Source organism: Mytilus galloprovincialis, chromosome 6, assembly GCF_965363235.1.
Source record: "Mytilus galloprovincialis chromosome 6, xbMytGall1.hap1.1, whole genome shotgun sequence".
In the NCBI taxonomy this organism is placed as follows: Eukaryota; Metazoa; Mollusca; class Bivalvia; order Mytilida; family Mytilidae; genus Mytilus; species Mytilus galloprovincialis.
This window is the reverse complement of record NC_134843.1, coordinates 48,258,296-48,282,588: the sequence shown is the minus strand read 5'-3', so window position 1 is coordinate 48,282,588 and position 24,293 is coordinate 48,258,296. Positions and strand designations below refer to the sequence as shown.

At 31.9% G+C, this 24,293-nt stretch overlaps 1 protein-coding gene across 4 annotated transcripts in view; it reads right to left on the bottom strand.

Annotated features, from left to right (window-relative positions):
- The window catches only part of LOC143079744 (uncharacterized), a 98,495-nt gene that overhangs the window by 20,462 nt on the left and 53,740 nt on the right, over nucleotides 1-24,293 (bottom strand). For all 4 annotated transcript variants that reach the window (XM_076255300.1, XM_076255303.1, XM_076255301.1 and 1 more), the window contains 18 exons: nucleotides 23,921-23,983; nucleotides 23,192-23,253; nucleotides 22,005-22,134; nucleotides 21,388-21,458; nucleotides 20,458-20,577; nucleotides 19,428-19,547; nucleotides 15,206-15,381; nucleotides 14,452-14,537; nucleotides 13,638-13,784; nucleotides 12,813-12,905; nucleotides 11,050-11,114; nucleotides 10,561-10,689; nucleotides 8,195-8,255; nucleotides 7,754-7,821; nucleotides 7,208-7,283; nucleotides 6,529-6,581; nucleotides 1,438-1,557; nucleotides 337-412 (listed from right to left, as the gene is read on the bottom strand). In XM_076255300.1, the coding sequence (XP_076111415.1) occupies nucleotides 337-412; nucleotides 1,438-1,557; nucleotides 6,529-6,581; nucleotides 7,208-7,283; nucleotides 7,754-7,821; nucleotides 8,195-8,255; nucleotides 10,561-10,689; nucleotides 11,050-11,114; nucleotides 12,813-12,905; nucleotides 13,638-13,784; nucleotides 14,452-14,537; nucleotides 15,206-15,381; nucleotides 19,428-19,547; nucleotides 20,458-20,577; nucleotides 21,388-21,458; nucleotides 22,005-22,134; nucleotides 23,192-23,253; nucleotides 23,921-23,983 (1,716 nt within the window). The remainder of the gene's footprint in view (nucleotides 1-336; nucleotides 413-1,437; nucleotides 1,558-6,528; nucleotides 6,582-7,207; nucleotides 7,284-7,753; nucleotides 7,822-8,194; nucleotides 8,256-10,560; nucleotides 10,690-11,049; nucleotides 11,115-12,812; nucleotides 12,906-13,637; nucleotides 13,785-14,451; nucleotides 14,538-15,205; nucleotides 15,382-19,427; nucleotides 19,548-20,457; nucleotides 20,578-21,387; nucleotides 21,459-22,004; nucleotides 22,135-23,191; nucleotides 23,254-23,920; nucleotides 23,984-24,293) is intronic.

Genomic DNA, 24,293 nt, shown 5'->3' with positions numbered 1-24,293 from the left:
AAGTTTTGCAAGGTCAGTTTAAAGGGAATCATTAGTAGTAGGTCAATGATATTCAATATGCAGATGTATTAACATGGGCATATCTTATTTCCATGTAGATCATGTGGGCCTGCCCACTCAGTCTATTTGACTTGATTCTGACTTTTTCTGAATTTAGATTTTTTTTTATTCACCTAAGATTTTTAAATGATAGACGAAAAGATATGAAACAAATAGTCTACTTTTAAAATAATCAGATGAAGAAAAAGCCTTTTATTAGCCAGGGAGCGTGTGGAAATATTTGCTTGAATTTAATCTGCTTTAGGTAAGAATCCTAGGCTAAGATGTTTGGCTTACCTTTTCAGACTGACTCTTGTCCAACACAGATACAACAGCTCTTATCAGTTTATCCTGCCTCAGCTGATCAGCACTCCTGAAACAGTTTGTGATTTCTATTAGAATAGATGAGGATAATTTTCAGTGTAAATTATGCATGTCAATTTATTGTCAAAAGATGTACCATTCAACTTCCATTTTACAAAGAGTTATCCTATTCAAAAAACCTTATAGCTAAAGCTAAACTGCCACATTTAAGGTGGCTCAAAGGTATAAATATACCACCCACCACATTTGAAGTACTTTAAAAGAAAACATACATATTTTAAACAGAGCTGTTATTGATGAAAAAATGTTGAATCATTTGCTTCAGTCTTCATACATTAAGTTTTTCATTGCTTTTTTTTTTTTTAAAGTTTGATGACGAGATGTGAAGTTCTGGTTATAAAACATGAAAAATTGGTGAAATTTATTATTACCATAAGGTCAAATTATCATATTGTGTATCACATATATTAATAATGAAGCATATTTTATGTGTGGCTTCAATTAACCTATTTCTGTTTTTTACACTCCAAATGAAACAAAATTTTCTCCCCTTTTAAACAAAGTTTTTTATGTTTGTGAAAAAGAGTGAAATATATTGATCAACTCTTTCATGACCTATATTTTCTACTGGGTACTAAGCTGTACTCTAGCTTGTTCCATAGATTTAGAGCAAAATCTTAACATAAGCAGATTCTTTTTGGTGGTAAAAATATTTTAACCCCTCTATTTTTTCGCCAAAATAATTCAAAATATCAGCAACTAGAAATTTATTGACAGGTTCAAATACACTCTAGCCACATTAAGTAAATTTACATCAAATTTACCAACATTCCACCACCCCATTTAACAAATTAGAATTGACCACAAAAGTTTGCTGTAAAATGATTGCCTTATGCTCAAATTTACCTTGTGGAATAAAAATCACATAAACCTATAATGTAGATCAGAAATAAGAGCCAGACTTTAAAGACAACAAGTCAATTTTTGGTAGATAGGAATGAAGTTCCAACTTAAACCAATGAATAAGCTCCCTTTCCATTCAATAATGTATATAATTATTTAAAATATGCTAACCTTTCCATCAGTTTAACCAGGTATTTTAAGGCAGCTTCTTCTACACTAGTCTCACCTATCTTTTCTAGGTGTTTCTGTGCTACTGTACAAACACCAAAATTCTGAGCCCATTCACATATTCTGCAAAATCATATAAATAAAACATTTTGATCAAATCAACTATTAACTGTTAATAGCAAAAGAAAATCACTAGAAGATGTATTAAATGTATCAGTATTTACTGGAACTGATTGAACACTAAACCAACCAACAAATTACTTAATGGAGTGAGTTCTGACTATGTTATTGCTCCCACAACATGTCTGCACACATTTTTTGTCCGTCTTTTTCTAGGTAATACTAACAATTCTTTTTTCCCACTTGCCTATCCCTTCATGCTGTTCACAGAAGTTTGGAAAGTATTATGCATCTGGTGCAGTAAAAATAGCACTGTTTATGTTAATGATGGCACTGGGTCGATACCTCTGCTGATAGACTGTTAGTCCATGTGGGTAGCACCACCCTAGTCTAATCTTTGGTATTGTTATGAAATTTGGAAATTGTTTTGATATAAAATTTGAATATCATTTTAAATGAAAGAATACATGACCCTTAAAAAGGTTTGATTCCTTATCCCAATTTAAATATTCTTCAGGTACTTTTTGGTTTGATCAGTGCCTCCACATTTGTCATAACTGCCAACCTCTGAAACCTTCAAAGAGGAGATCTCCTACTCAGCCATGACAGCTGAGGGGGAGATTTTCACGAACGACATTTTTAAGTGAAATATATGACCTGTTTATTCATTCATCTACAAAACACATATAAGAGTTACTAAATATACTTTATTTCTTCAAATAAGATTATAACCTGTCATGCCTATGTTATTTGTTTATTTCCTTTCACATCAACTTTGTCATTTGCATCCCATGAAAAGAACTATAATATATTTGCATTCCATGTGTTTAACTATTATGGTTTCTCTGGTACAGTATGTGTATGCACATTTACATTGAATAGATCTTTGTTCCATACATAACTTATAAATTTCAATTCAAACATTGAATAGAGGTATATTTTTTTAAGTGATTTTTAAAATAAAGTTATTTTTTTCTCCTTAGGCATAAAAAAATCATTTAATTGCCATCCTTTTATGATTCTTTGCTCAATTTGTATTTAATTTATATTGTTTTATCAATTCACATTATTCTAAGCAGGGAAACTTAAACTAGAGGCTCTAAAGAGCCTGTGTCGCTCACCTTGGTCTATGTGAATATTAAACAAAGGAAGCAGATTGATTCATGACAAAATTGTGTTTTGGTGATGGTGATGTTAGTACATCTTACTTTACTGAACATTCTTGCTTCTTACAATTATCTCCATCTATAATGAACTTGGCCCAGTAGTTTCAGTGGAAAATGTTAGTAAAAATTTACAAATTTTATGAAAATTGTTAACCAGATGCTCCGCAGGGCGCAGCTTTATACGACCGCATAGGTTGAACCCTGAACGGTTGGGGCAAGTATGGACACAACATTCAAGCTGGATTCAGCTCTAAATTTGGATTGTGATTAAATAGTTGACACAGCATAGGTTTCTGACACAGAATGAATGTGGTCTAATGAACTTAAAATACTTTTTTTTCCTTTGAGCAATTCACTATGCTGTTGAATATTAATCCTCTCAAAAAATGTTTGAAGAAATTTTCTTTTTATTTATGAAATCTGAAATGAGAAAAATTTACCCCCCCCCCCCCCCCATTTTTTTTTTTCACATCCTTTCCCTTTTTCCAAAACTGATCTCAATTCAAATTTCTAATGGAGTTTGCAACAATAACAACAATAACTACTCATTTAAATACATCATAAAATATTAAAATGTAACAAAAGGTGCTTGTTATCACTGAATGGTAAAGATTGTTTTAATTTATCAGTTGGTAGTAAAAGTGAATATACATTGTATATTGTATAAAACAATGATTTAAGTTGATTCAACTACTATTCTGGACAAAGAAAGATAACTCCAATCAATTGAAAATTTCTTGCTATTGCACAATATTGTGCAATTAGATATTTCTTGCTATTGCGCAATACTGTGCAATTGAAAATATTTGCTATTGCACAATACTGTGCAATTGAAAATTTCTTGCTATTGCACAATACTGTGCAATTGAAAATTTCTTGCTATTGCACAATACTTAATATAATAATTTTGGATCCTGATTTGAACCAACTTGAAAACTGGGCCCATAATCAAAAATCTAAGTACATGTTTAGATTCAGCATATCAAAAAAGCTCAAGAATTCAATTTTTGTTAAAATCAAACTTAGTTTAATTTTGGACCCTTTGGACTTTAATGTAGACCAATTTGAAAACGGGACTAAAAATTAAGAATCTACATACACAGTAAGATTTGGCATATCAAAGAACCCCAATTATTCAATTTTTGATGAAATCAAACAAAGTTTAATTTGGACCCGATTTGGACCAACTTGAAAACTGGGCCAATAATCAAAAATCTGAGTACATTTTTAGATTCAGCATATCAAAGAACCCCTAGGATTCAATTTTTGTCAAAATCAAACTAAGTTTAACTTTGGACCCTTTGGACCTTAATGTAGACCAATTTGAAAACGGGACCAAAAATTAAGAATCTACATACACAGTTAGATTCGGCATATCAAAGAACCCCAATTATTCAATTTTTGATGAAATCAAACTAAGTTCAATTTTGGACCCTTTGGGCCCTTTATTCCTAAACTGTCCCAAAATCAAACCCAACCTTCCTTTAGTGGTCATAAACCTTGTGTTTAAATTTCATTGATTTCTATTTACTTAAACTAAAGTTATTGTGCGAAAACCAAGAATAATGCTTATTTGGGCCCTTTTTTGGCCCCCAATTCCTAAACTGTTAAAACCAAAACTCCCAAAATCAATCCCAACCTTCCTTTTGTGGTCATAAACCTTGTGTCAAAATTTCATAGATTTCTATTTACTTAAACTTAAGTTATTGTGCGAAAACCAAGAAAATGCTTATTTGGACCCTTTTTGGCCCCTAATTCCTAAAATGTTGGGATCAAAACTCCCAAACTCAATCCCAACCTTCCTTTTGTGGTCATAAACCTTGTGTTAAAATTTCATAGATTTCTATTCACTTTTACTAAAGATAGAGTGCGAAAACTAAAAGTATTCGGACAACGACGACGACGCCAACGTGATAGCAATATATGACGAAAATTAAAATTTTTGCGGTCGTATAAAAATTGACTATAAAGGACAATAACTCCTTCGGGGGTCAATTGATTATTTTGGTCATGTTGACTTATTTTTAGGTCTTACTTTGCTGTACATTATTGCTGTTTACAGTTTATCTCTATCTATAATAATATTCAAGATAATAACAAATAAACAGCTGCGCCATGAGCGCATGATACGCCCGACGTCTTGTGTGGAAGTTTTATGCAATAATCATAAATAGTTTCTGAGGAAGTTTTAAGCAATAACCATTTATTGTTTTTGAGACACTGCGGGACATGTGAAACCCCTCCCCCACCCTGTTTTTTTTTACAAATATCACTAAAATAAAATTTTGAATCAAACCAAAAAGTATACAGATCTTTAAATTAGTATATCAAAGAAGTGTGTACAGTTTCAAGCAATAATCATAAATTGTTTTTGAGATACGGCGCGACATGTAAAAAAAACCCTCCCCTTTTTTACAAAATACTCAATAACTCAAAAATAAAATTTTGAGTCATCACCAAAAAGTATACAGATCTTTAGATTAATATAACAAAGAAGTGTGTAAAGTTTTAAGCAATAATCATAAATCGTTTTTGAGATACGGCACAACATGTAAAAAAACCCTCCCCCTTTTTTACAAAATACTCAATAACTCAAAAATGAAATTTTGAATCATCACCAAAAAGTATTCAGATCTTTAGATTAATATAACAAAGAAGTGTGTAAAGTTGTAAGCAATAATCATAAATCGTTTTTGAGATACGGCGCGACATGTAAAAAAAACCTCCCCCTTTTTTACAAAATACTCAAAAACTCAAAATTGAAATTTTGAATCATCACCAAAAAGTATACAGATATTAAGATTAATATAACTAAGAAGTGTGTAAAGTTTTAAGCAATAATCAAGAAACATTTTTGAGATACGGTGCAACATGTGAAAAAAAACACACCCCTGTTTTAGTTACAAAATGCCGTAACTCAAAAAGTTTAAATCTTATTTTCACCAAAAAGTATACAGATCATTTGACCATCATAAGAAACAACTATATTAAGTTTCATGAAATTTGGATAAGTTGTTCTCAAGTTACGGTGCGACATGTTTACGCCGGACATCTTGGTTGGTTGGCAGGGTCACTGGACACATTTTTTAAACTAGATACCCCAATGATGATTGTGGCCAAGTTTGGTTTAATTTGGCCTAGCAGTTTCAGAGGAAAAAAATTTTGTAAAAGTTTATGACACGGGCGATGACGACGCCGGACGCAAAGTGATGAGAAAAGTCCACTTGGCCCTTTGGGCCAGGTGAGCTAAAAACAGGTTTAAACAGGGGAAGTAATCCGAAATTTCTTTAAAGTGTTTAGATAGCTTGAAGCAAAAGTCGTTAATGATCCTTAATGATCCTTTATTAGTACTATGCTTGACACCCAAGCTGCCAAGTGAAGCCATTTAATTACACATTGTCTGTGATTTACAAGTAACAACAACCCTCATTAGTGACACAAAAATGTACTTAACGTTGACTTGTCATTCAAGGCTAAAGTATCCAAAAGCGGGAGATTCTGTGCTCCCGAGTGGGAGGGTACCGGCAAGCAGGAGATTTCCCGAATTTCAGCATTTAAGCAGGAGTCTCCCGCTCAAAACTGGAGGGTTGGCAGGTATGACATTCGTTCAAGTTATAGTTTTTGAAATATTTCAGCCTTGAGTATAACTGAATAATATTTGTTGTTGAAATGTCCATCTTGGTGCAGTAAAATTTATGTAACTATTAGGAAAATTTCTTTAAGAAAGGAAATAATGAATCAATCATAATAACACAGAAATGTAATCTTGTTTTCTATCTTTCATATGTCCATTGTAAACTTAACATACCTGCTTGATGAAACACACAGTGATGATAAAGCTGTATAGATTTCAACAAGAGTCTGAAAATTTAAATACTATAATTATGAGGCTATATGAAGAGGTGTTTTCAACTCATTACTGAAGACTGTGTTTAAGCTGTTTCCTTGTTTTCAATCTAAATAACTGAGATATTGTTGCAAATATAACTTACATACATAACTTCATTTCTTATAAGATAAGGAAAAGAATATAAAATTAATACATGTAACAATCAGCAAAATGTTCATATATCAAAGGACCAGCACTTTATTTACTCCTTTCCCATTTTTGACATTCAATTTTTGGTTCTTCCCTCGCCGGGATTCGAACCCATGCTACTGTGATATCGTGACACCAAATCGCCTGCACTGCAGCCGTCCCGCTAGACCACACGACCACCTGGGCTCTATTTATTTTTTATTTTATTTTATTTATTTCTATATATATATATATAGAAATAAATACACAACTTATATTCTAATAAGTATGTGAAATGTTTCTATCTCCAAATACCAAGTATGCTGTCTAAATTATTAAGTCAAAATAGGTGCAGCTCTGATATTTTTGTCTGAATACAAACATCCACTTCCCTTTTCATTACATATATATCAAATAAAGTGTTCAAGGAGAGGTATTTCTTCTTTATATATGCTAATAAGTTACTTACTGAGATCCTTTCTCCAACGTCCAGAAACTGGCACAAAATCTCTATTGTACGCTTGTTATTAAACACAGATAAGAAGCTGAAAATAACCAAAAACCCTGTTTCAAACAATTTTTTTTCTTTTAAATGTTCCACTTAAAACATTTATTTAAGTTTTCAAACTGTTGTTACAAACAAGTCAAAAACAATGTCCATTCACATCAACAACAGTTTTGTTAATTTAATACATATATACCAGTACTCATATTCACATAACTAACATCCTGCAATACAATTCAAAATTACTTTTCCAAAGCTTAAAAAACAATAATTTGAATGATCCTAAAATCTTTTTTTTAGAAATGGATGTACATATATCCAGTAAACTAAAAGTTCATAGTAAATTCATCAAATAAGAGAAATTGCAAATCTAATTATTTTAAATGTAAATTTTCACATAACAATTGAATATTTCACATTTGAAATTCATCTATCTACATGTTAAAGTTCTTTAACTTTGAAAATAATCTGACACTAAAGGAGAATTTCATTTATCATGTGAGGACTAACCTGTTACTGATTTCCAAGAACTTGTCTATAGATATTATTGCTTGTTCTTGTATATCTGGTCTACAGTTCTGTAAAAACAATATAATTTCACTCACTTATAAGAAGACTTTCAAATAGAATTGATGTAAAGTATACTTTTAAATTCCTCTGAAATATTTAAGATATAATATATAATCACAATTTCCTTTCTAAACTTTTAATTCTAAATTACTCTCTGCAAAGTTAAATTTCTCTAAAGCGGTTTGGTATCTATATCATGATAGTTGTGATGATTTCTGTCCAAACAAATGAAGATAAACTTTTATACTGAAAAAACTGTGAAAAAAACTCTTCCAAACTAATTCTGTTTAAATTACAGTGTTTATCCCTTCCCCTTTACATAATAGTGAGCTCTCCCTTTCTCTCTCTAAAAAAAAAGAGCAATAAAAGTGATATAACTACCTGTTCCAGACATTTGATTATTCCTATACCACACTCTTGCTCAATGATTTCTTCTTGTAACCTGCAAAACAAATTATTTAATTCAATTTCAACCACTGGTGTACTTTCAACACATGCCACTGATAAAAAAATACTTCCAGGCATATTATAAACAAGTAAATTTCAAACACTAGAATACTGAGCAAATATATGTAAGGTAATCATATGTCATAATAGTTTATGTAATACAAATGTAAAGTAGATTGCACCTGTCCTAAGTCAGGAATCTAATGTACAGTAGTTGTCGTTTGTTTATGCAATTTATAAGTGTTTCTTGTTTTTTATATAGATTAGACCTTGGTTTTCCCGTTTGAATGGTTTTACACTAGTAATTTTGAGGCCCTTTATAGCTTGTTGTTCGGTGTGAGCCAAGGCTCCGTGTTGAAGGCCGTACATTGACCTATAATGGTTTATCTTTATAAATTGTTATTTGGATGGAGAGTTGTCTCATTGGCACTCACACCACCTCTTCCTATATCTATCTATATGGATAATGGTTAAAACTTTTTTCATGAAAACTTTGCACATGAAGATCAAGATAACCATAATATTCATGGGTTAAATATCAAGACCTTTATTTTTTTTTTCTTTCCGAAAGTCAGCAAAGAAAAAAACATAGTTTAAACAAATTTATTTATAGTGGATTGGGAAACAAGTTTTGCAACTTATATAAATCCCTTCCAACTTTGTGGGTGCGAGTGCTGCCTTGTAGCGGCATTAGCCTACTCTTTTTCAAAATCTACAAGGGTGTCTTTAATGTGTATGGCTCTCTCTTAACATGGGTCAGCCATTTATCAACCCCTTCCAACAGACTATCATTGTTTCCTCAAGACCATACTCGCAAATGGTGTCAAGGGAGAGTTGAAAATAAGTCCCTGCAATTTTTATCCCAGAACAGGAATCAAACCAGGAACCTTTGTGTTAGTAGTCTGATGCACTAACCACTACACCACGGCTCTCAAATTAACATATTTAAAAACTAGATGTGTCAAAGCGACACGAATGGCCCCATCCCAAAAAGTTGAAAAATCTGCAATTTCAATATAAACACATGTGGACACAAACATGATGGTAGCCTCACATATCAAAAATCAGCTCAAAATCTGGAGGGGAATAGAGAAATATTCATTTAACTGTGATTTTCAATAATTTATCAAAGTCAAAAACCTGTAATTTCAGCGAAAAATTAGCGTAGCAGAACAAAACTTAAGCTTGACCTATAACTTATCATGGTTCACTCACATACCAAAAATCAGCCCAATATCTGAAGGCGTTTAGAAAAAAAGTCTGTATAACTGTGATTTTCAACAATTTCTCAAAGTCCAAAGCCCATAATTTCGGCAAAAATTAGTGGAGCAGAACGAAACTTAAACTTGATCAGTAACTCATCATTGTAAACTCACATACCAAAAAATCAGCCCCATATCTGAAGTTGTTTAGAAAAAAAGTCCATATAGCTGTGATTTTCAACAATTCTTAAAGTCCAAAGCCCGTAATTTCGGCAAAAATTAGTGGAGCAAAACGAAACTTAAACTTGATCTGTAACTCATCATGGTTAACTCACATACCAAAAATCAGCCCAATATCTGAAGGCTTAAAGAACAAGAATGTGTCCATAGTACACGAATGCCCCACTCGCACTATCATTTTCTATGTTCAGTGGACCGTGAAATTGGGGTCAAAACTTTAATTTGGAATTAAAATTAGAAAGATCATATCATAGGGAACATGTGTACTAAGTTTCAAGTTGATGTAACTTTAACTTCATCAAAAACTACCTTGACCAAAAACTTTAACCTGAACTTCGCACTATCATTTTCTATGTTCAGTGGACCATGAAATTGGGGTCAAAACTATAATTTGGCATTAAAATTAGAAAGATCATATCATGGGGAACAAGTGTACTAAGTTTCAAGTTGATTGGACTTCAACTTCTTCAAAAACTACCTTGACCAAAAACTTTAACCTGAAGCGGACAGACGAACGGAGGCACAGACAGACGGACGGACGGACGAACGGAGGCACAGACCAGAAAACATAATGCCCCTCTACTATCGTAGGTGGGCCATAAAAAAACTGTGTATAATGGTTTGTTGCAGAATGATGGAATGACGGAATTATGGAAAGACGGAATTACAGAAAGACGGAATTACGGACAAGGGTAAAACTATATGGCAACGACAACTTCGTTGCGGGGCCATAAAAAACATATGTTGCTCCTCAAAAAGCTGGAATATTGGGATTTAGTGTGAAATAAAATAAACAACAGCGAAAAAATTAATACAAATAATCTTGCTTCTTCAGCCATGATGTATAATTCAAATTACCTTTGACTGGCTCTTGCTGAAGAGAACAAACTTTCTAAGATCCACTGATGTGATGGAGGGTCTGAGATTCTTCCTATCATCTTAATGATGGATGCCAATGCCTTGTAACCTATCAAATCTAATGGAGAACTAAAATAGAACAATTGTTTATATATAGATTAAACAGCAATAGCAAAACAATTTCTCCCTCAAGTTAATTCAACTGTTGAGAGTAAAGAAATGTGGAGGTTCAATCTTGAACAAAGCAAGAAAAAGACAACCATAATTGTCCTGGATCTTTTAGTCATAATAAAAATAATAGTGACATAAAAATATAATTTATTTTAAGGAATCAATGCTTGCTGTTTACCTACATAATTTTGTATCTAATACTATCATTTTTTTTTAAATCATCCTAAAACTAATCAGTTTCACATATGGTTTGAATATCAAAACAGATTTCAACACATAAAATAGAATTAATATTAAGTTGGAAAGATAACTGCCTACCTTTGTAGATTTTGTCCAACAATATTAAAGATATCCTTTGGTGCTTTTTTCGCTCTTTCTGTGATCTAAAATGAAAATTTGAAAAATTAGATATTTGTTTAACTTGAATGAAGTTAAGCTTGTCCTCTACAAAGTCAACTTACTGTGGACCTATATCACCGTGTATCATTGTACAGCGGATATAGGTACTAACCAAGCGGACATGAGGGATTTTGATCTTACACGGTAACGAAAAATCTTTGTTTTGTTCACATAATATCAATGTGTACTTCAATCTAAACATAATTGCTGTTTTAAGAAATGATTTGGTCGTAGGTTGATGATTAGAGATGTCTCATTATTTTCCCAAAACAAGAGGGATTACTAAAAGCATGTGCAAATACTTGTAAAAGAAGTTGGTCCTCGTCTCATCCGATATAATTCTATATTCATTGCAACTCTTTTTCTGATAGGGGGTCAATGTGTGTGTGTAATAAGTATAGCTGTTTCAATAATTGGCATTGAAATCTTTCATACATATGTTATTATTCTATATTTTATCCCTAAAGAAGTGTTGTGTACGGTGTTTAGCTGACCACATAAATTCTTATGTACGGTGCATAGTTAAGTTGTTGTACACCGTACACAAAAACTTTATTTATATACTCGTTTATTACCCAAACAGTTTCAAGGAATGAGTAATCACAGGTAGGTTTATGATTGGTAACTATTACTGTTGCCCTGTATTAGGTTTCTTTCCGATAAAACATGTAAATGTCTTATCAACTGTATCGAAATTGAAAGTGGGTGTTGACTTTCACAACTATTTGCGCATAAGAACTTAATTGTTCTTATTTGAATATCAAAGTTGTTTTATGAATAGGAAAAAAACGATGCAAAAATTATTTGGGAGCAGGAATTTCAAATGTTGAGAAATGTACATTGAATATTGATAAAGCAAAACAAAGATCTTCGTTACCTTGTAAGGTCAAAATCGATCATGCCTGCTTGGTTAGTACCTATATCCGGTGTACTGATGATACACGGTGTATATACATCTACCACTATGCATGTTATATCTTTCTCCTATCATAAAATATCATTTAGTTCGTAAGAAGAAATAAGAAGAAATTTAATATCTTTTAATCTAGTTTAATAGCAAATGGAAACAATTTACAGCATAATTTTTTTTTTTAACTTTCACTAACGATGAGGAAAAGACATTAGTAAAACTGAGATATTTTTAGTCCACATAAAAACAAGAATGTGTCCCTAGTACACGGATGCCCCATCCGCACTATCATTCTCTATGTTCAGAGGACCGTGAAAATGGGGGACAATCCCTTATTTGGCATTGAAATTAGAAAGATCATATCATAGGGAACATGTGTACTAAGTTTCAAGTTGATTGGACTTCATTAAAAACTACCTCGACCAAAAACTTCAACCTGAAGCAGGACGAACGTACAAACAAGGAACGAACGGACGAACGAACAGGTGGTTGGACGGACGGATGGATGGACAAACGCACGCACAGACCAGAAAACATAATGCCCATAAATGGGGCATAATAAATGGGACATAAAAAAATTTGTTCTATCAGAATAAAAATAATTCATTCACGTCATATCTATATGCTGGTTTTCTCTCATGCTTGATGAAACAATGCTAGCCATCTTACTACAACTCATATTACAACGAACACATAACCTAACATGAAAGAATGATATATTGAACAAAACTTGTAAGTATTATACATGTAAAGATAAGTTCCCTCTACTCACCTTTTCCCAGTATATGATGCCACAGAGATCTGGTATTTTCTGTGCTGTAGATTTGTATATTTTTCTGCCCATCTGAGGAATAGGACACAGCTCCTGTTCAAATACAAATATTAAGAAAATATAATATCCCACAGGGACTAGGACCATGGTGTAAATTTGCTATTTGTCATAGTCAGTGCTTAGTGAAGATGAGAGTATTATATTTTTTCGTAGTTCTTTGTTTATTACTTATTAGCTTGTTGTTTTTGTAATATCAAGTGGATTTTTTTCAGTTGATCAAGCAATTTATATTTTGTCAGAAACATTCCTGTTTTCTTTCTCCTTTTTCAAAGTTTGCTAGGTCTATTTGAACAATGTGCTATGCTCAGCTGTGGTGAAATGCCTTCTTCTGTAGTGAAAATGATGAATAACAATCCTATCAAGTACCAGAGCTTTCTAACAGTGTCAGAGGTCTTGCTTTCACAGTTTCATTGAGGTACAAAAGTTTAAAAAAGTAAGCCCCTAAACTCCAATAGGAATGGTCAAATCAAAATTCACTGTATATTGGGGTGAACTATATATGGTTTAAACAAGTTTGCCAAGTATGAGAGTTTTCTGTCAAACAAATGCATTTATAGGTGCCAATGTTACAATTCTATAAAAATATTGTTAAAATTCAATGCTTTATCAAATCTCAAATGATAACAAAAGGAAAACTTCATTCAGTCTTCAAGTTGTCATTAATGTTGTTAATAGGAATCTGTTTCAGCTAAGGAAAGAAATTGTTCATCTAGTGACTATCTTGCAAACAATAGGAGAGGAATGCAGCTGTCCCCTTAACCTTACCTGGAGTGGTGAATTAGGTTTTGGTGATGCCAGGCTGGACCAGACTAGTTCCTGACACAAGTTTACATCATCTGATGTGTCTGTGTCATACAGTACTACCTCATACTTAAATAATCCAGAATACACTGCTGGAGACTTAGATACAACCTGAAATGATGACATAGTATGACTTTAGGTAAATGCGGGGAAAACAGCAATGAGACAGCAATGCAACAGCACAAACATCAAATAGTTTTTCAACCATAGGAAGAAGATAAGGTTGAATCAGTTTTGCAGTTTAAAAAATCTGTCAAATGACATCCAAAGCAAAGGTTATATTGCATAAAACTTGCTTTTCATGCTATACTCAAAATATTACTTATCAAGTCAATCTTTTTTAACCAAAAAATTATTTTTTTTGTTCAAAGAATGAGTATTTCATCAGAAATCAGAAAGAAAAAAAATCATTTCACCAAATTATTGTCGGATACAATTTTGTATTGAACAAACAATCAGTACAGCTCAACAGTAGAGAGATTTGGGAATTGGTAAAAAAAAAAAAAAAAAAAATAGCACAAGAATGTGATGAACTTTTAAAGAAATTTTTACCTTCAAGTTTTATATTAATATACCATTATCCCTGTTACTATCATTAAGCAAGTATCTATTCATTCACATGTTTGTATATGCATTTTTGTTGTAATTACTATCAACTTGAAAAAGATTAATTCAGTATCCTTAACCAAGAACAAACAAATAACCAAAAGCAAACATTTTAATTCAACTGGTCCCACTTACAATTACTTTATCATACTACAAGAGAATACTGACTTACACTAGCCATAACCCGTTTCTTGTCATCATTAACCATATGTGTCAAGTCCCAGAACAGGTCACCACTTTCATCGTCCCAATCATCACCTGAAGTCAAAGGCAACTTTTTAGGTTATTTAAATCTTATGAATGAAAATTCTATCATAATGAAATAAAACATAGAAAAAACTGGCTCCGTCTTTAAAGGCTATGCTCATTGTTGAAGGCAGTACGGTGACCTATAGTTGGTAATGTCTGTGTCATTTTGGTCTCTTGTGGACAGCTGTCTCATTGGTAATCATACCACATCTTCTTTTTTATATTATTAATTTAACATGATCAGAAAAATGTCATATATCCTTGTGAGATGTTAAAAACATGTTTATATTAAAAGGCAGTTTATAATTTTAAAGTATCAAGGACACTCTGATATTATTCTTATATTTCACTTTAAGGCTAATAATTGAGTGCATTTAAGAACTTGACTGAAGCTTGCCTCAGGTATCCTGAAAACTGGGCACACTAATGCATTGGTTATATCTGTTAGACACATATGATTTCCATGCATTTTTTATCATGTAATTTAATCCAGTTAGGCCAATTTCAACAAATATTTTTTTAAGCTCAACAACCCTCTTTATTTGTATTGAACGCATAATATAAATGAGTTCGATTTGGAGACACAGTTTTTCTGAAATTATTTCCCTTCACGTTCATAATAAACCAAATCATTTTCGATTTTTTTCACCCATTAAAATCTATGAATAACAAAGTACCTCTGGGTTGAACATAAGCTAATTCACATTCAATAGCTTGGAAAGGAACCATCATGAAATCGTGTGGGAGTTGAAAGAGATCTTCTCTGGTTACAGTCCTCTTATCTCCGTAGTCTCCATAAAATACCTCTACACTACCTTCCTCCTGTCCACAAATCACCTTTACTCTATACCATCTGTAAATATACAGGTCAAATATACTGGACAATCAGTCAAAACAAAATACCTCTACACTACCTTCCTCCTGTCCACAAATCACCTTTACTCTATACCATCTGTAAATATACAGGTCAAATATACTGGACAATCAGTCAACACAAGATACCTCTACACTACCTTCCTCCTGTCCACAAATTACCTTAACTCTATACCATCTGTAAATATACAGGTCAAATATACTGGACAATCAGTCAAAACAAAATACCTCTACACTACCTTCCTCCTGTCCACAAATCAACTTTTACTCTATACCATCTGTAAATATACAGGTCAAATATACTGGACAATCAGTCAACACAAGATACCTCTACACTACCTTCCTCCTGTCCACAAATTACCTTTACTCTATACCATCTGTAAATATACAGGTCAAATATACTGGACAATCAGTCAACACAAGATACCTCTACACTACCTTCCTCCTGTCAACAAATCACCTTTACTCTATACCATCTGTAAATATACAGGTCAAATATACTGGACAATCAGTCAAAACAAAATACCTCTACACTACCTTCCTCCTGTCCACAAATCACCTTTTACTCTATACCATCTGTAAATATACAGGTCAAATATACTGGACAATCAGTCAACACAAGATACCTCTACACTACCTTCCTCCTGTCCACAAATTACCTTTACTCTATACCATCTGTAAATATACAGGTCAAATATACTGGACAATCAGTCAACACAAGATACCTCTACACTACACCACCTTCCTTCTGTCCACAAATCACCTTTACTCTATACCATCTGTAAATATACAGGTCAAATATACTGGATAATCAGTCGACACAAAATACCTCTACACTACCTTCCTCCTGTCCAGAAATCACCTTTACTCTATACCATCTGTAAATATACAGGTCAAATATACTGGACAATCAGTCAACACAAGATACCTCTACACTACCTTCCTCCTGTCCACAAATCACCTTTACTCTATACCATCTGTAAATATACAGTACAAACAGTCAAAACAAAATACCTATACACTACCTTCCTCCTGTCCACAAATCATCTTTACTCTATACCATCTGTAAATATACAGGTCAAATATATTGTACAAACAGTCAAATCAAAATACCTCTACACTACCTTCCTCCTGTCCAGAAATTACCTTTACTCTATACCAAGGCTTCCAAAAAATATTTGAGCCAGCTGGACATTTCATATCTGATCCCAATTTTAATCAAACAAAAGGCAATTATGATAATCAGATGGCCATTCCAATGATTGACATTACATTAAAAAAAAAAACGATTTTAAACTTTACTTTGATATGAATTTGATGTTCGGATGTAACTGTTAAATTGGCAGTGCATCATTCAAAGTGTGCACATCAGCGTGCTCATATCTGCCTTAGACTTTTTATTTGTGCATAATGGCATTGTCAAACTTTACTTTCGTTTTCACATTGTTCTAACCGGACGTTGACTTGACAATGGTAAAACATGGACCATAAACGGATACGTAAAATCTGTGTACGTTTACAAAGCACGACTGAGTGAAGAAGCTCTTTCCACGTTATTTCTTCAACAAAATACTTGAAATGAACGTTAGATACAGGTATCAATGATAATTTTAGCATTTTTGAAGAAATGTAGGATGCATAATTAAATTTCCCACCTGTGCACATGCGCACACGTGTTTTAGTTCATACGACGTAGTTCTGACGATTTTTCATTTAAAACATTTTAAAATTTTTCATCAAATCATGTTGATAAACTAATTTCTAATAATTTTAATCTTTTGGACTAAATTAATTAGAAACAAACCGCTGAAAAGTAAGAAAAAAAATTGTGAATAAACCGATCAATTTATACGATGTCCGGTACTGATCATAGTTCACCTGTCACTTGAACAGGTAGATTTCAGCTGTCCAACTACTAATTAGCCTTGATTAAAATTAAAAAGTATTGAAGTAGGTGTTGTTTTGATAGTAATTAATCATCACGTCACATTTATGACCGGAAATGTGTTGATATTAAAGGTAAAAGGTTGGGTCAAAAAGATCGTGAATTATGTAAAAAAGCCTTGAAAACTAAAAAGTATATGACCATTTCATGCTTTGCCCAGCCGGACTTTTACCGGACATTATACAAATGACCGGAATATATGACTGTTTTGGAAGCCCTGCTTTATACCATCTGTAAATATACAAGTCAAATATACTGGACAATCAGTCAAAATAAAATAACAGGATGAAACCAAATAAAATTTGTAAGACTACAAAAGAACTTGTTCAGTCTCTAAATAATATAGGCATAAATTAATTAAAGTCCATGTTTTAGTTTTAAAAAAAATGGATTGTTTTACCCTTGTCAATAAGTGGATACCCCTACCAGACATAGTTTCAATCCCAAATTAGTGAGTATCAATGGTAGTTTAATCTTTTAACTGTTTTACCCTCATTTGACAGTTAAGTTATTAAGAGTTTGCAGGAAAGTTATGTCACCTGGTAGAACACAGATCTGTAAACCTTAAACAATTCAATATTTCCGAATGTAAAGGACTATGGGTAAATTCATTGCTTACCAGAATTTTTAAAAATAAATTCAATCTCAAATGTTTCAGACATATTTCATGTATCTCTAGTGTCTTTAATCACATTGGTTTTATACAAGCTTTTGAAATAAAAAAAATGTCATTTACTTATATCAAATGATGCTTTGTAAAATACAACAGCTATATCTGCATACATTTTCGAAAGCATTGAAAAACAGACGAAAAATTGCAATAATTTTTTATTTCATGGTTGTAGAATAAAAATGCAATTATTAGAATTGAATTGTCCTTTTTAAATTTCAGCAGGTTGTAAAAGTTTTTTTCGAGTTCAAATTTTTAATATGAAGCACCTTAAAACAAAATATGCCTGGTAATCACTTGTACACTCCAATAAAATTATAAAAAAAGCATTAAATTCTTTTAAAAGAGTTTATAAAATTATTTTCACAATGTATCAGCTTTATATGGTATTTGAAATGTGAACAGTCATTCCTGTAAGTCAACATACTTGCACTTTCAGTGTTGTACAAAGTATTGGTGCTGTAAGTTTTGTGTACATCCATATTGTGAATTTGTATGCAGTGTTAAGCCAGAACCAACTACATCATTTCCCTAACATTTGCACGTTTACAATACTTTCATTATAACACTTGGTATCAATCCAAGTCTGCTCTCAAATATTTTTTTTTGAGTGAACTCAAGTGCTTAGGTAAGCATCTCCTGCTACCCAACACATGTTCTTTTATGACCGCAGCATATTCCTTTTGCTTCTACAGAAATGGTTTATTTTCAACACAACTTTTGCATAATATGGTTGATTTATTAGTATATTATATGAAGATTTAGCTCTCAAATATACATTGATGAAAGATAACTGTACTGTATTTTAGAGCTTAAAATTATATTTATTCATGGCAAAAATGGATAATTTCATATCAGGGCAATAAAAGGGGGAGATAATCCAAGTATCTTTTTATGCATTTTCATTCAATATCATATGGTTAACCTTATTTCAAGTAGTAATTTCATTTACCAGTATTTAAAGATATGGCTGGTTTAACCATAATAAAATTGAGGAGCTGAGCAAGGGGAAAGTTTGGAGCTGTTTAAAATTGATATTATTCAGAATTTAAGGGGATAAGCCAGGTGCAACCCATGTGAATCTGACCCTGCAGGTCATAAAGCTAAATGTCAGTAGCAGATCCAAAGCTTTGAAATCTGCAATCAATACATAGGCCGGGCTTAATTGTTAATGTAAAAAAATGTAAATGAAAAATATAGTCTATCTATTTAATTTCAAAATTTTGTTCTAAATACCCAGTACTGTATTTGGTCATACACAAGTTATTGATATCTTAAAACAGACTGAACCTAAATATTAATACCTCAGTTGCCAAAGATGGAATTAAGGATCACTATTGTCTCGCTTTTGTGAAATAGATGTCACAGACTCGACAATAAAATGAAAACAACTATAAACCAACCAACCAACCTGTCATCATCTGGAAACTTGGCTGCACATATAGCCTCATTTAAATCTTCTTCTGTGAAGGGCATATTTTCGTCACACCTGTCCATTGTGTTATTGAGACAGTCCATCATTTTTTCTAGTCTTTAAAGAAATACAATCAAAATTAAATCATGGAGCAATGGTACAAATTAAAAGAGAATAACTTGCAGGTAAATCTGTTTAACATGTCTCCCTTTCAGCAAATGCATGCTAGAAGTTATTCTGGTTTAACAACAGCATTTTAGTACTGGAGACTTTTTGTCATTGCATATGAGAATAAATATGGTAAATTGGTCAAGATTTCAACTGCTTTCAATATATTGATCAGTGGAATAATGAAATGTACATAAAATAATGTGGGACAAATCCATATATGACAACATTCAATTCAAACTCAATAGTTTGGTATAATGAATAATAAAAAAAACATTTAACGACTCAATATTGGGATACACAACCTAAATTAGTTTGCAAACTTGTAAAGTTAAAAAAAAATCTGTTTAAATGTTTTGCTCCTTAGTCCGGAAAATTAGTATATATTTTTTGAAGAATTCTATACCAGTAGGTACATAACTTCAACACATATGTGCAAATTAGGTACCCACTTTTTTCTGCCCAATCCCAAACCCAACATCATCATACTGTCAGCTGGTTTTGGATTTTATCCAACCCATTCATAAACACAAAAAGAAGCAAAACAACAATGAACAATGCAGTACAAAAGAATGCTCAGTTCAAACAGAATGTTCTGATATGAAATCATGTTGTCCCTAACTAGTTGCTCTACCTTGGAAAATATTGTATTTCATACATCAATACCATAAATATTACAGGAACACAACTTATTATGCAATGTCTAGAATATAACAAAATTTCCATAATTGCATCAAACATTTAGGTTGCAAATTGATTTTAGTCCAAAAAAATACAAGATGCATCAAGAGATACCAAAAAACTGGATATTTTTCTTTAGACATATCATTCATAGTATTTCAAGTTTTACAAAACTTACTGTTTACAAGATTCTTTCCTCTGTACAAAGAACAGGTTGGGCAACTCCACTGCAGATACATACACTTCATGGAACTCAGAATTCTCTGGCAGTAAGTCTACTGATAATGTCTCTTCAGATCTGCAGAAAAATACTCCCAATGAATAGGTTTGATAAGACAACAATATGGCCCCTATTCTATCTACGATTTCAAATTAGGATTGTATTGCTATTATCACTATGTATCATAGATAAAACAATAACTAGATAAAAAATGAATCATTTTTTTAAAATTCATATATCAATGCTATTTTATTGGCATCAAAATCAGCAACAAATTAAATAAATACTACAGGAAATATTTTTTTTGTTGATACAAAAAGTGCATGTGTTTTCCCAAAAAAAAATCTTTTTCACATCATGATTGTTATAACAAATAATCCAGAACCTTCTCTTGTCCTTCTTATATGACAACATACGAGAGTGAATCCTGTAAGAAGGGATACCTTGTTTTATTATCTTATCTATTAAAGTGAATTCCAAGTTATTCCTCCCCAAGCATGCCTACAACTTACAATGTAAGTTTGAGCAACACAGCCAAAACTTGACAACTGGCATAAGAATAATAGCTTCCAAACTTATCACAGTATTATTCAAATCTTCTGTATTTTGCATAAAACTATCATGATAATGGAACTTAAGGAATTTGCTGACAGATGTTCACAAAATGTACATGTACACAGAAAGCTTTCAGCTGTCCCACTATATATTATGTGATATTTTTAGATTATTGTTCTTTTATTTTTTTACTTTTCAATATTTATATTGTCATTCAAGAACCTAATAATTAAATTACATATGGCCCAATATAATGATTTCTGTATAATGAAATTGTTATTAGAATAATATTTTTGTATGCGTTTGAATACAATTGACTTATTCCCATCTTACTTGTGCAATTCCTTATTGATATCTGGAATTTTTATCTTTCCTTTACAAAGTTCATACAGGTTTTGTAGATGCTGAAAAAATAAAGATGAAATTTTTTGTAAAGGTTTCAAAAGGAATCCATTCATTGTTTATATGAAGATGTCAATAATAATTATTGATTTTTTTTCAAACTATACTCTGTGTCCTCTGCTAAGTTCTAACAATCATTCTAACAAAGAACCATGGGAGTACATGAAGGCCAAAAAAATAATTGTAAAATAAACATTTGGCAAAATTAATTTATCAAAATACTCTATAATTACAAATCAGATTTTTCAAAATTGAAAGACATTTTACAATAACCAATCCCAACAATACCATAAAGTAAATGAATCCAAGGAATTTCAGGAACTTTTATCCTAACAATTCAAATATTAAATACCTAGTTCATGAAATTTTATCAAAGCATTCTCTTGCTTGAGTATAATGTGAATAGACAGACAAAGTAAACCTTCAAAAGCCTGGTTTAAAGACCAAATTATGATCATTGAACCCTGAATTGTCAATCATAACATTCTTGGGTAATCAGAGATGAATTTCAAATCTGCAACTTAAAAAATAAAGTAAAATAGACAAACCTTAGGGTTATCAACAGCAAAACCATTCTTCAGTAGTTCAGAACGTACATACATTTTATGCACTTTTGTTCCAACTGCTGTTAATTCAATCTCCTCAACCAAAGGATCAAGCCAAAGGGTGTTCTCCATGCTGTGAGATAATAAAAAGTGGATTTATTAATATAAATTAGAACATCTTTATTTTATGTGTACAAAGAACTATGTATCAATGTTTATAAGTCTGCAATGTGGACCATTCTATCAACATTCTGCAATATCCACCACACAAACAAAAATATTACAATAATACTGTAAATGTCTGTACCAAGTCAGGAGCCTGTAATTTAGTTGTTGACATTTGTTGCTGTATATCATATTTGATTTTTGTTTGTTATTTTGTACATAAATTAGTCTCATAGTTGTTTAAATTGAGTAGTTTTACATTTTGTCATGTCAGGGCTTATTTTAGCTTATTCCGTAAGACCATATAGTATCCTATAGTTGATTATTTTTTCATCATTTGTTATCTGGTTGATAGTTATTTCATTGGCAATCATACCAATCTCATTATTTTACATTCAATCCACTGTACATTTGTTATTACATGTTGAAAGAGTAACAAAACTGCTACACTGTACACTAGCAGACGATTTATGCAGGTTTTTCAGAGTTTCTTATTTGTTAAAACTGATAATTGAAATCAGTTCTTAGTGGTGGGAGTTGTGGGACATTGGTTATTTTTTGGCATATTGTAATACAACTCCTCTGAGACCAATAGACAGAGAGCTCATATACTTGATAGGACTATTTGCCATCAGGTGCAGTAGACCATATCATCCTGTCATTTTAATTTGACCATTTTTATGGGAGTTAATAGACTTAAATTTTATTTTGACTATCATATCACTTTGGCACATTTTGTGACATACAATTTAATTCTTAATATATTCATTGGGACCTTAGAATGATGAATGTCAAGGTCAGTCCTGATTTGGTCTAATGGTTTCAAGGATTCAGAATTTTTTGTTATAAAAGAACACCATATTTGTCACTTGTCCTTTTATATTGCCTTAAGCCAAAGATTCCTTTCCTTGAAATTATCTCTACCTGCAGAGTTTCACATTTTGTATTCACATCTTTTGCCTACAAACAATTCTACAGATACCACAGCTTTATTTTCATCATTGTTTGTATTTCATTCTACTTACCTCAAAACAATTCTGCCATCTAATTCTTTGTGTTCTATAAGCTGATGAATGAACATACTGGCCTAGAAATATAGTATGCAAATATTTTTCATCATTTACTGAAATAGTTTACTAACAATAACATGTCTTTCTTGCATATTTATGTAGCATAACAAGCTAAATAATTGACTTTTATTGAAGTAATCTCCCTCATGATTATAATAAATTTGCTGCAAGGCAAGAAATAAATACTCGTAGTTTAAAGTAATATCCAGGGTTGCATTTTTGTGATAAACAGGAATGACATATTTTAATCAAAGTCAACTAAAAAGTGTTTAATGAACTGTCAGAAATAAATCATTTGAAAGTTTTGTCTGGATATTATTTCATAGAAGACATATTTTCAAACTTTTAACATTTCAGGTGAATTGATCGCTGTCTAGCTGACGCTTCCTCATTTTTTTTATTCTACGGATGACCTAATTCTGTTTTATTCTTACTAACAAAACCCATTACATCAATTAAACAATTTGTCTTATAATAAGGTAAACAAACAATATAATGATAAAAGCAGGTACTATTCTAAAGGATATTTCAGTCAGTAAAACCATATTAATTAAATTAATCCTGCTTGCTTCAAGCTCAATGGCATATATTTCATGCATTTTACAGATGTTCAATAATAACACAAATAATTAAAAAAAATCACCCCAAAAAAATATCCATTGTACAAAGAGAAGAAATTCTTACCCTTGGTGTCCAATCTTCATCACTATCTATAGGTTTAATTCTGCATATGTATACATCAACAGCCTGAGAAGATAAAATATCATGATTAACATTTGTGTGTCAGCAACAAGATTAACCAAAATATGTCAAGTTGCTATCATTTATTTCAATAGACTGATGGTGTGTTTTCTGTGTTGAAGATCGTACTTTGACGTATAGTGGTTTACTTTTACAAATTGTGACTTGGATAGAAAGTTGTTTCATTAGCACATCTTCTTATATCTATGACATTAAAAATGTTTTCATCTACAGCTAATTTATTTGTTAAAAGTAGGGATGTCAACGAGTTCTTGAGTATAGCTCGATAGTACCGAGTATCAATTACCAAAATGAT